The 13958-nt window shown below is 40.0% G+C and overlaps 1 protein-coding gene across 1 annotated transcript in view; it reads left to right on the top strand.

Moving 5' to 3' along the window:
- Positions 1–8487: 8487 nt before the first annotated feature.
- Positions 8488–13958, top strand: part of LOC121919782 (WD repeat and coiled-coil-containing protein-like) — a 30121-nt gene continuing 24650 nt past the window's right edge. The window contains exon 1 of the mRNA XM_042446687.1: positions 8488–10392. Coding sequence (XP_042302621.1) covers positions 8488–10392 — 1905 coding nt within the window. The remainder of the gene's footprint in view (positions 10393–13958) is intronic.

Here is a 13958-nt window from a genome sequence, read left to right as displayed (position 1 = left end):
GCATCACTGGAGAATAGTTGCCCCTAGAGAAACAGAGGGGACACACAATAGCCATGAAGCTATGGATCCCTATGGGTGGGCAAGGATCCTCCTAGGTCTCCCTAGGAACAAGTTTCCCCCCATGTTTCCCCATGGGCCAATATTCCCCCCCCCCAATGAATCCCCATGGGCTTCTATTCTCCTAGCTTTCCCTATGGGCAAGGCTTCCCTCATTGATCTTTAGAGGCCACTGTTCTCCAATGATTCCCTATGGGCAAGGAATTCCCAAATGTTTCCTTATGGACAAGGGTTCTCCAATGATTCCTAGGGGCATGTATTCTCCTAGGTTTCCCTACGGGCAGATTTTATCCTATGTTTCCCTAAGGCCAAGTATCATCCAACGTTTCCCTCTGGACAAGTATTCTCCAATGATTCCCTATGGGCGAGTGTTCTGCTATGTTTCCCTATGAGCAAGTATTAACCTATATTTACCTATGGGAAAGTATTCTCCTGTAATTCCCAATGGGCAACTATTGTCCTATGTTTCCCTATGAGCAAGTATTCTCTAATGTTTCCCTATGGGGAAGTATTTTCCCATGCTTCCCTATGCACAAGTATGGTTTCCCTATGGGCAAGTACAGTCTGCCCTCCTTATACACAGTTTTTTTTATCCACGGCTTCAAGCATCCATGGCTTGAAAATATTCAGGAAAAGCATAAACTCCAAATAGCAAACCTTGATTTTTCATTTTATATAAGATACACCATTTTGTTCTGCCATTGGATTGAATGCAACTTGAGTATCCACAGATTTTGTTATCCACAGAGAGCTCCTGGAACCAAACCCCAGCGGATAACAAGGGTCCACTGTATTGGCATTTGTTTTAATACATCCCTGCTTTGAACTGCCATGGCTGAATGCTAGGGAATCCTGGGATTTGTAGTTTTGGGAGGGATTTAGCCATCCCTGTCAGTAGCGCTCTAGTGACACAGCGAACAAATCCCATGATTTCCTAGCCTCGAGGCATGGCAGTTACAGCGGCATGAAACTGCTTTATTTTTGCAGTGTGGATTCAGAGAGATCTGGTGCCACGCTAAACTACAAAGCCCATGATTCTGTAGCATCAAGCCATGACAGTTACAGCAGTATCAAACTGGGTTATTTCTGCAGTATAGATGCAGCCTGGGGAAATCTTGCAGTAGTCCTGCTCCCAGCAGCCTCCGAAAAAGCTGCAGCTGGCTATGATCATAATTGGGCCTAATTAGGCCGACTATATCTCTGTGAGACAAAACGAGGACATCGGGATGGCAAAAACAAGACTGGGTTATGTAATATCCCATACTCATGAAAAAGTAAGACGATAACAAAAGTTTTATTACACAAACGTATTGAGCTGACAATTATTCTTCAGTGACAGAACTCATACAAACATTTGACTGGAGGGACTGTATTTCACCACAAGTATGCCATGAATATTTCTCCAGTGAAGTCATCTTATGCAGCAAAGTTTGGTCTTTCAACCCCTTATCATAAAACTTCTCATGCTCCATGACACAATTTGTTTTTGGTTTTATTTGGGTTTGTTTGTTTTTTAACAACCACAATTCCCAACAAAGATCTTCAAACCATTTTCGCAACGTAACACGGCATTTTTCTTGGAAACGGGACAAAATTGACACATATTAAAATGACGGGATGGTCTGGAAATATGAGAGGGGAAACGGTATTGTCCCATTTAAATCCATACATATGGTCAGCCTACCTGCCATCCATTCCCTTGCCCTGATTTCGACGAGCAGCCCATAGTGGCTAGCCAAGGGGCCTTCCAAGGGTGCATCTGCACTGCAGAAATAATGCAGTTTGACACCACTTTGGCCATGGGGGCCCAAGCCTGGAGCAATTTGGCTAAAGGCAGGTTTTTAAAAATGTAATCCACTAGTCCCCCCCTTCCTTTCAAGATATTTATGATTCTCAAAGTGTCAGTAACTAATTAGTCCAAGATTGCTAAATATAAAAGTGGCAATGATCCCAAAGAACCCACAAAGGAAAGCTGCTTATTGAAGATGATGACATCTGGACCTTTCATGAATGAGGCCATGTGATAGGAAAAGCTGCATGTGGAGGCACCTTCCCACCCTCAAATGGTTCCTCTAACACTTCCTCTTCAAAAAATTTCTAAACCTGTCAGGTTCACAACATCTCAGGGGTTGGTTATTCAGATGGCGTAAATAATCTGGGTAGAATGTGGGTTGAATCTGTGTTGTTCACATGAATTTTGAATGTATCTGATGGGGGGATGGAAAAAAAAGACAAACCACCACACACACATACAAAGCAGGATATTCGATCTTGGGTTTTGTTTTGTTTTTAGCTTTCCTGAAAGATTCGCATCGTCAGCTGTGTGAATAACCAATGCAAATAGGGCAACCAGACTTGCAGAGATGAGCATCAATGTGAATCGATGTGGTTCCACAGTGTGAATAACAGCATCAACAACAAAAGACATCTGAATGACCCTTAGGTTGCCTAGGGCTGATGGGAGCTGTAGTCACAACAACCTCAACCAGAGATAGACTGGGGTAATCACAGAATACAGTAGATCTCAAGATGCAGTGTTTAAAGAAAGAATTACATCTGGGTACGCAACTGCTAACCAGGTCCCCCCAACCCCATAATACAGAATAGGAATACAGAAAGGTTATAGTTTCCTACAGGACAGACTGATGTGGGAGCACTTTCAGATATTAATATTCTGTGGTTTCAGGGAACTCACTCTATCACTTTGGTCATGGCCCCATGCTCAGACCATAGACCACCTCTGCTTTCATACTAATGACTCCTCAATACAATCTGAAATGCTACACTTGATATTGGCAGGAAAGCATTTGAATACCTTTAGAATCCTGGAGTAATTGGTGTACCAAGACTATTTGTTTATTTGTTGTACAGTCCTGTTTTCGCAAGAGAAGAAGCTAGTAGTTCTCTCTGTTTGGGTTGGATTTCTCCCAGCATGTCTAGTCTATGACACACCACCGGCCCAAGGATAAAAATGTTAGAAAAGAATGTGGACATGAGAAATCTTTAAAGTATTACATTGCTGCAATACTGTAGAAGCATGACCTTCTACACAGTGATCCTGTTTTGATCCCACATTCTGCGCCCACACAATTAGTGTGTATGTGTGGAAGCTTGAACAAAATGTTTATTTGATTTTAAACTTGAATGCGTTTGATTTGCTTGGTACTCTGTGTCCAACTTGTCAAAAACTGTCCATTTTTGTATTTCAGAAGACTCAATGTCTGCGTAATCCGATGCAGGTCAAGGTCCAACTATGGAAAGCATTGTAAGAGGAAACTGACTAGCTGATTTTCATAAACATAATTACAAGGTTTTATATTCACTTGTTTATAATGGAATATAAACCAAATATTCAGTGTAATATATGTGAATTCTGTATCAACAATAAATAAAAATTTGGAATTGGTATCATCTTTATGAAGTCAGTGTGGTTTGAGTTCAGGACTAGGATGACCAAGGTTTGAATCCCAGTTTAGCCATGGAAACCCACTAGGTGACTTTGAGCAAATCACACTCTCTCAGCCTCAGAGGAAGGAAATGGGAGGCCTCCTCTGAAGAAATCTTGGCAAGAAAACTCTACGATACAGTTATCTTCAAGTCAGAATTATTATTATTATTATTATTATTATTATTAGAATTGTCTTAAGGGCCCAAACAAAAAAGAACAATAATTGTCTTTATATAAACTCTAGATAAACAGAATATTAGTTAAGGAATTATATTTACTGTAGATACTGTAGATATATGAATCTGCATACATTATACAGTACTCTATTTTGGGTTATAATTTATTAATTTGGTGGTTTTTCTGTAAATAAAACACCACCCACTTACACTCTAGAAATGTTTGGAGACAGAAAATTACTATAAATCTTCACTTATAGGAACCAGAACCTGAACCTGAATTCACCACTGCAAGGTTTATGAAATCTGAACCTGACTTCTACCACAGTGAAATTATTATAAACATGAGGAAATCGGGCTCTTTTCTCTTTCAGGTCCTTCATCTAACCTGCGTTTTTACCTTCTTTTATCTTTTATCCTATAGCCACCTTTTTACTTGTGCTGGTCTATGACCGTAATAAAAATGACATGACATGACAGGTCCTTCATATATGCTACAAATAAATTAAAGAATGTTTTGTGGGTGGGGTGGCTATGACAATATTTTGTGAGCTACTAACTTTTGCAGACTTATCAGTATGGCTGTTTTAAATGTCATATGCACTCATGTATAATTCTAGAAATTTTAGTCACAACCTTGACCGAAAAAACTTGAGTCGACTTATCCACAGGTCAATGTAAATAATATGCTTTATCTCTTATTTAAAAAGGAACCATTCGTTGGAAAAAAGAGTGCAATCTGTTCTGGAAGCTCTGACTCCGCTCAGCTTTCTCATCCATCCAACCTTTAGGGTGAGCACAAACAGTTATGCTTACTAGAATTTGATAAGTTATTTGGCATTGTTTTCCTTTGCTTCATCCTTTACATCATTTGTTACATGCCCCTATGTTTTACCCTCAACTTATTTACGGGTCATATCAAAAACCATCATTTTGGCACCAAAACGTGCTCTCAATTTCTACATGAGGTCAATTTATAGGCCTGTTACAGACTGCCAAAATAAAGCTGCTTCGGGTCTCTTTGGAGGTATGCTATTTAAATGATGCATGGGTCCTAAGAGTCCGGAGGTCGCGCCAAAGCCACACTCCATTCCTAAGCACTCGAGTGCAGCTTTGGTGCAGCTTCCGGATTCTTAGGATGCATGCATCATTTAAAAAGCATACCTCCAAAGAGACCCGAAGCAGCTTTATTTTGGCAGTCTGTAACAGGCCATAGTCAAATATATACTGTACAGTAGTTTCAATAGTGTGCAGTAGTGTGGAATTAGTTAAAGCACCATCTGGTGGTAGTTTTTAGCATTTAGTTGTTGTGCAAGTCAGAATATGGATGGAGCTTCACATGAAGGCCATTTAAATGAACCCCTGTAGTAGCATTCCTTCTGTTTTGTTCTGTGGATACACAAGGGATTCTGCCCAAATAAAAAAATGAATACCGCAGGCTTATGCGTGCCAATTCAGAGATAAGCTGCATTAAATTCAATAGGACACTGCACCAGATAAGTATGTAGAGAATCTCAGGCTGTGTCCGTATGTTACAACCCAGTGTGACACTGCTTTAAGTATCACAGCTCAATGCTATGGAATTCTGGGAACTGTAGTTCACTGAGACACCAGAGCTCTCTGACAGAGAAGGCTAAATGTCTAACAAAACTACAGTTCTCAGAATTCCATAGCATTGAGCCATGGCAGTTAAATTGGTGTCAAACTGAATTACTTCTGTAGTAGAGATGCAGCCTAGTCTTGTTTATATCCTTGCATGTGTAGCACTGCAGTGATCTCTCTTGAATACCTACAGTTGTCTGCATTGTTGCTCCACTGCTGCTGCTGCTTCTATTCTTTTAGGATTTTAGTCTTCCGATCTCCTTCTCTATGATCTGATTAAAATATTGTAATGGTTGATAAGGGGTTTTTTTTGGTTTATTAATATTTCAGAATTTTGTATCAATCTGTTTCAAAATGGGATAAAAAAATTGTTATGTTCAAAAGTGACTGTTAAGTTAAAAACTCTTGCTCTACTAATGTCCAGGAATATGGATAATAACTGTCCCTAATGGTGCATTTGGCTAAGGAGAACTTTCATATAAATCCTAAGATGGAGGATGGCAATTTGCAGTCCATGGATTTCCTCTGACCCCTCAAGGCTGTTTTAATGTCTGCAGCATGTTGCTTTGCTGCAGTGCTGCTGTGGCCAAAACCTCATCATAAGATTTCTAACTGCATCTGCTTCTTGCTCTCCTTTTATTCCTTCTTCCTAATTTTTTCATTCTTGCCTATCCTCTTTTTGAGTCATTCACGTCTCCTGCTACTGCAGTCACTGGTGAAATTCAGCTAAACAATTGGCAGCTGCAAAATTTCAGCAGTAGTTTGCCTCCAAACCATAGAGGTTGCCAATCCCTGTTCGGTGGAAAGGGCACTACCTAAAAGGAGCTGAAAGACTCAAGAAGTAGAAAGACTAATGAGGCAAGAAGAACTTGGGGAGAAAATGGAGTAAGCCATGGACAAAAGATGAACGTAATCCTTTGTGGTAGAATTCAAAGACATAGCCGTGTTAGTCTGTAAAATCGGTATGCAGCACCTTTGAGACTAATGAAAGAAAGAAGTTGCTGCATGAGTTTTTATAGACTCCATTCTACTTCCTCAGATGATTTTGGTGAAGTGGAAGCCAGGGACAGACATATATATGCCATATGTATATGAGAATGTCAATTAAAATTAAAAATCCTTTGGGTATGGAAATGAAGAAGCTAGTCCAGTTTTAATGATGATCATTAGTGAACAAAGACAAAGCCACAGGATATGGAAATGAGATGGCAAGTCCAATTTGGCTTTGGAAACTAGCCTGCAGGTTGGGAGAATAGAAGAGTGTAGGGTGGCGTGTAGGATGCCCCCCTGAGAATTGGATCAGATAGTGTTGAAATGTGTGTGGTGTGGTGAGCCAAGAAGCCATTGTCCCTGTTCAATCCATTGCTGAGGAGTTGTAGTTTATGGATGAATTCCAATTTTGCTGTTTCTCTTCCCAATCTACCTTTATAATTCTTTTGTTCAAGGATGGCTGTTCTGAGATCTGAGATGGAATGCTCAGGGAGATTGAAGTGTTCTGCCATTTGTGTATTCCCATTCCTAATGTCTGATTTATGTCCATTTATCCTCTGGAGCAGGGACTGGCCTCTTTGCTCTTTGTAGAGTGCTGATGGACACTAGTATGGTATAAATCCCATTGGAGGATAAGCATGTGAAAGCCCACCTAATATTTTGGGTGATGTCATTAGGTCTTGTGATGACATTTCCTGGGTAAATGTGCAGGCAGAGTTGGCATCTTGGTTTGTGGCACGGCTTAGTACCTGTGTCCCCATCTGCATTCTTTGTGTCCTTTGCTTTTCTCTTAATATCCTGTTAGATGAGAAATAGATTGTAAAAGTACTTATCCCATGTATTTTAATGATACTGTGAACATCCAGACACAGCGCTTGTTTCCAGTACAGTGGTACCCCGGGTTACGAATTTAATTCGTTCCGCCGCCGCGTTCGTAACCCGAAATCCTTTGTAAGCCGAAAAAGCCATAGGCGCTAATAGCGAAAGCCGCGATTTCGTGCGAAAAAGCGCCGAAAAGCACCAAAAAATTTTTCGTAACCCGAAATAACCTTCGTAACCCGGAACAGTTTTTTTCAATGGATTTTTTTCGTAACCCGGAAATTTCGTAAGGCGGCGCATTCGTATCCCGGGGAACCACTGTACTAGGGAACAACTCTCAAGTGCTTAAAATAAAAACAATACAGATAGGTTTGCTTCTGAGTACAGGGAGGGCACTTCCCATTCACCACAGATTAACCGCTTAAGTAACGTATATATTTTAATGTTATTGCGAACATCCAGATGCAACACTTGTTTCCAATAGTACGGTTCAACTCTCAAATATGTGAAATAAAAGCATTAAAAATAAGTTTGCTGCTGAGTAGAAGGAGAGCACTTTCCATCCATCACAGAGTAATCACTGGTAGCCTACATACATCAGATCTTAGAGGTCAGTTCTTCAAGACAACATCACACTCAGACAGGCTTAAAGCCCAGATTGTTCTATTTCTAGGATTGAGGCATGGAATTACTTGTGTATTCCCCCTCAATTTGGACTGCTAGATACAGTAATAAGGAAATACATGCAGAAGAAGGAAAGTCTGTCAATCAGTCTGTCATCCACCCACAGAACAGCACCTGTTTTGTATTGCTTTCCTTTTTTTTCCTTTCCCTGTCACTTTCACCATGTGCATGGAAAGCCTAACAAAAGTGAGTATTGCTAGCCTTTTCTCCTCCTTCAAGGATATGATTAAGTGTCTTTAGTCTTCTCTCCAAAGGCTGTCAGAGCAGAAGTGTCAGGTCATTATTTCATGCTGCAGCCAAAAGGACTCCCTGGCTTTCCTCCATTAAGTGAAGAAAGGGCCTTTATTCACCAAAGGTATTAGTCTGCTATTTTTAAAAGCAAGCCTTGCCCTTAAGAGTTAAAAATAGGCTTCCAAGTAAATGTCATTGAAGAGAAACGGTAATTAGTTAAACCTCATTAGACATCACATGAGAGAGTGAAGGCTCCACCCAGGGAAGGGTTTAGGATGAGCAGCCCTGATACAGATCTATCCTTAGATCAGCACCAGACTTATGCAGCGGAGGAGGCAGTGTGCTGGGAAGAAAAGAAAACTTGCCATCAAGCAGAGTGGACTTCAGTCAAAAGACTATTTGCTTTATCAAGATGATCTGATGAATCCCGCAGAGCTTCTGTTTTGGAGCAAACGGCACTAAACAAAGGAAGTTTATAGAATGGAATTAGGAAAGGCTAAACTTCTGAGAAGTGGTCTTAATGCTTTATATCAAGCCATTCACCCTGTGCATGGGATTGCGTGGACAGATGGCAAACAAGTGGTGCTGACAGCATTGCATTATCATAACAAGGAATTGAAGTTTGGAGACCCAACTATTATTGGTCAGTTTGAACACGTCTATGGGCTATACTGGAGCCCGTACCATTCTACCAACACACCAGCACTGCTTGCGGTTCAACATAAAAAGCACGTGAGTGTCTGGCAGCTGAGCCACAGTGTCTCAGAAAAGAATAAGCTTCTGGTTTCTCAGACCTGTGAAGTTGGTGAGCCATTCCAGTTGCTTCCTCAGGGCTGTGTGTGGCATCCAAAGAGGGACATTTTGTCTGTACTTACCAAAAGGGATGCTTCTGTTTTATATGCAGTTCGTTCAGACAACTCTCGGGTTAAAGCAGATATCAAAAGCAGTGGTCTCATCCACTGTGCCTGCTGGACTAAGGATGGCAATCGCTTGGTTGTTGCCATAAGCACTGCTCTTCATTCCTATATATGGGATGATGCCAAGAAAACATTAAATGCATGTTCCTTTTGCCCAATATTTGATGTTGGGGGCTATATCTGTGCTATTGAAGCCACTCTGGATTTCCAGATTGCTGTGGCTACTGAGCTTCCTCTTGATAAGATATGTGGCTTAAATGCAGGTATTACATTTGAATTGCCAGTAGGCACTGAAACAGGTTCTCTAACTTCACAGTCTACGCTGGTGCTTGGGGATGAGGAATATTCTATGGATTTGAGGCGAAAGTCTATAGATTCTGACAAATCAGTAACAATTGATTCAGTAGCTTCATCCTCATCAGGCCCAGTTGATTTAACTCATGTCCTTGCAAACCATTGGAGATCAGATACCAGTCCTCTCATTACTTTGAGAAGGAAGGATTATACTTCAGGGACTGGACAAGATTCGTCACACTTGATTTTAGTGACTTTTGAAGGAAAGGTAACCACAACCAGAAAAGTCAGTGTTCCAGGTATTTTGGTTCCTGATATAATTGCCTTTGACCATAAAGGTCAAACTGTGGCAATAGCATCTAATACCTGTAACATTGTTTTGGTCTATTCTGTAACCTCATCCTGCATGCCCAACATTCAACAAATCCAGCTGGAAAAAAGTGAACGACCCAAAGGTCTAACCTTTTTGACAGATAATCTCTTACTGATTTTGATTGGCAAGCAAAAGTTCACTGATCCTGCACTTATTCCATCATCTAATTCAGACAGATATACCATCCGTCTGATGATCAAAGAATTAGCATTTGAAGATGAATCCTCAGCAAAATCTAATACTTCTCAAAGTCTTTCATTTTGTGTTGAGTCCTCAGTCAACCTTCCTGGGAAAAGAAAATATTTTGAGAATCTTGCCTCAGAGGATCATGTTGTAGGCCGGGAACTCTTAATGCCAAGTATTATCCAGTCTCCCAGTGGAAGGAGACGCATGTTGGAAGAAGTGAAAAGTCCTAGTTATGAACAAAGTTCATCATCCAGTGTGAGTGATTTTGAGGAGAGAAGAGTCTTGGGAGAGCCATCCATTGCTCTAGAAATGTTGGATACTGAACCAGTGAATCGCTCAGTGGCCCTGTTTGGCCTTGGAACATCTACTAGGTTTTGCCATAGATCTGTTTCTCCTAAAGCGATACAGGAAACTTTAAATTCCCCTAAAAACAACACCTTGGCTAACGAAAAGGGGGCGAATCAGATATCCAGAAATCTGGAAAGATTGTGCGGAAGTTTCAATGACTTACAACTGCGACTTCTGGAAATAACAGAATTCACTAAAAATGGGAAGAGATTATCTGTAACCTACCCATCTTCTCAAGAACCACCTTTTGTTCACATCACTTGCCAGGTAACTATAAAATATTTATTCTGAGTAATCTTAGAAACTTTGTAATATAAAACAATACTTTAGTATTCAGTTTAATTTTCTTAGGGGCACCACTCTGTGCTTGATTTAAATAGAAATTACTTTTTCTGGGAAATGGTACTTATTGTGTTTGATTATTCACATAATAATAAAAAACCAGATCTGTTATTCATCTGCTACTCAGCTTAATTGCTGTTAATTCATTATATATGCAGCTGCTTTCAAACTGGAAAGCATTATTTACTATAACAGATACATGGAATTCAATATATGTGGTTTTAAAATGCTTTAATTATTTGGAGAGACAAACTGTTGGGCCAACATCTGTTAAAAGGAATATACATACTTCAAAGATTAATAGATATTTCAGCATATAAGTAGTTTGGAAATGTAGCATATCATATTTACTCATGTAATTCAGGAATTTTAAAAATAAAAATGCATGGATCAGGATTTATATTCCCTTACATGTACACAAATGAGATAAAATATTTCCCTATGTACTCTTTAAGACACTAATTTCTCATGTTTTGTCACTATTTTGTTTATTTGCTTACATATTTGATTGCTTACTGACATTTTAATATTTTCTAGTGCATAAGCCATAAGGCAATACTAAGGACCATAAAAAACCTTTCCCCATGTTGTTTAGCCAACAATTTAGCTATGCTATATTAAACTAACTAGAGCATAAAAATACATTATTTCCATTTTGAATAATTCAGCAGAATTTTCACCACAAAATAAACTGATATATGTTATACTGTATAGGAAGGCATATATGTTTTCTTCTTTTGTCTGCCAAGAAACCTTTTGGTGAAATTATGCTGGTAGCATCCTAACATATTTTCTGGTTCTTAGACCATGCAGTGTGTGTGTGAGAGAGAAATGTATTTGTAAGACAATTAAGCAGAGGTGGACTCTGCACTCCTTGTTGCATTTTGAGTGGCGATACAGGAATAGAGTGTGCTTCTTTTACAGTGGATGTATTGATGCTAATCTTATCAGAGCCAGTCCATTCACAGAACACTTAGTCCTTTGGCCTGGGATCAATAGCTGCTGCTGCTACTACTGCTGCTGGTGCTATAATAACAACTTGCTGTACTACATCTTGAATATCCTTTGTCTGAAATGCTTGGGACCAGAAGTGTTTCAGATTTTTGAATATTTTCATATACATAATGATATATCTTGGAGATGGGACCCAAATCTAAACTTGAAATTCATTTATGTTTTTATATACATAGTTTGAAGGTAGTTTTATACAGTATTTTAATAGTATTGTGCATGAAACAAAATTTGTGTACATTGAACCATGAGAAAACAAAGGTGCCACTATCGTAGCCACCTGTGAAAAAAGGTTTTGGATTTTGGAGCATCTCAGATTTTTAATAAGGGATTCTAACCTGTATCTCTTCCTGTGCATGGCTTTCACGTTTCTATGACAAAGTTTAATGAGTTTTATACAGCTCCTTCCATCATTTTTCTATGTCTCTTCTCTCCCAAGCCCACACATTTGGAAGAGTTATTTTGAAAGACTACAACTCATAGTCACAGGCCGTGATGGGTGGGAGTTGAATATATGTTGAGTTTCCCTTGTCAAAATTGCTTGGGACCAGAATTGTTTTGGATTTTGGATTTTTTTTGAGATTTTGGAATATTTCTGTAAACATAATGAGATATCTTGGAGATGGGACCAAAGTTTAAACATGAAGTTAATTTATGTTTGATACCTTATACGTACAGTTGTATCCTTCCACAATGAGGAGGTGAGGGATTTTGGCCCCATACAGACTGGCATCTTTCGCTGGCTTGGGCCTGATTTTAGGGCTCATGAGAGCAGAGCGTCCGCACATTTCTGAGCCCTACCATGCGCCACGGGTACCATCATGGCTCGCCCCATCCACATGGGGGCCGTCATGATGACATAGGTGCAGCGCAGTGTCCAATTGGCACCATGCCGTGCGGACGCCATCAGTGTGCGCAAGGGCACCAATGGCGCCCCGCGCGTGCCTAGGCGGGGTTTTTAGGGCTCCCGGAAACTGCATCTTTTCATTGCTACGGCTACCATAGATGCCAACATCTGCTCATCATTTTGGCTGTATGTTCACTTCAAGATTAGAGATATTTTGCCTCTGGGTAGTAGTTGCCAAAAATCAACATAGGAAAAGGCAATGTCTTGGATACTGTGAAAGGAACACAGGGCAGGAGTTGATAGGCATCTGGCCTGATCAACTGAGAAGGGCTTATTATGTCCTCATATCTTACAGAAGAGCAGTTATTGGTGGGCCCAAACAGACAGGCCAAATAAAGCTGCTTCGGGTCACTTTGGAAGTATGCTGTTTAAATGATGCACATGCATCCTAAGAGACTAGTAGCTGCATCAAAGCTGCGCTCCAATCCTTAGGACTGGAGCATGGCTTTGGGGCAGCTTCCATCCTCTTAGGATGCATGTATCATTTAAACAGGATGCCTCCAAAGTGACCCGAAGCAGCTTTATTTTGGCCTCTTTGTTCAGGCCCGGTGTTAACATCTGCTTATTTGGATATGAACTCTTCCTCAAAAGGAAACCTTAAGTGTGCAACATTTTACAGTTTGTGTCTTTAAAATTATCTCAGTATTGTGCAAAGACTTTTTAATGTTTTTTTAAAAAATATTTTTGTTTGTTTGTTTTTGGCCAAACCAATTAAGTGGCAATGCTGCTAGTCTTGTATTCTGGTCTTCTTCAGAAAGAGAGAAAGACCTAGTTCAAGATGACATTGTCATGGCTGAATAGTTCTTGAAACCAGATCTCAGAGATCCGTGTCCAAAACTTCATCTTCTCCAACACAAGATGAATCAGATTATACAGAACTGATTAAATTCTTGCAAATACAGTGGATTCAGTGTTGTTGAAGTAACTTGAAATGTTGCTTGGTGGACTAATGTAGTAATGCCATTTTGTGTGCAAACTAAGACTCTTTTAACAATTTAAAAAGGAAATAGATGTTAGTATATAATATAAAGGAAAGGTGAGAGGGGGATTATGTTCAGGAGCACAACAATTACCGATGTATGTTTACCTGAGGTAACATGTAGAAGTGGTTGGGAAGAAACTGAACCATGCTTTGGACTTCAGTTAAAAGCAGCCAAAATCCTATTTCACCATGAACTCACAAGGTGGACAAGGGCTGCTGCCACAATGCAGAATTAATGCAGTTTGACACCACTGCCATGGCTTAATACTATGGAATTTTGGAATTTGTAATGTTGTGAGATATTTGGTCTTTTGTATCAGAGAGTCCTGGTGCCACAACGAACTACAGAGCCTAGGATTCCATAGGATGGAGCCATAACAGTATCAAACTGAATAAATTCTGCAGTGTGGCAGCAGCCTTAGACAAGCTACTATTTCTTAGCCTCACCCTCAGCCTGCAATTTGCAAACAGTGCATCCTACTTGGACAATTCACACTCTCTCAGCCTGTGAAGAAGGCAGTGGCAAAGTTTCTATGAATAAATGTTGCCAAGAAACCCCTAGGATACAGTGGTGTCATTAGGGTTGGCCAC

This window comes from Sceloporus undulatus, chromosome 1 (assembly GCF_019175285.1).
Source record: "Sceloporus undulatus isolate JIND9_A2432 ecotype Alabama chromosome 1, SceUnd_v1.1, whole genome shotgun sequence".
NCBI lineage: Eukaryota > Metazoa > Chordata > Lepidosauria > Squamata > Phrynosomatidae > Sceloporus > Sceloporus undulatus.
This window is presented reverse-complemented; position numbering and strand designations above follow the sequence as displayed.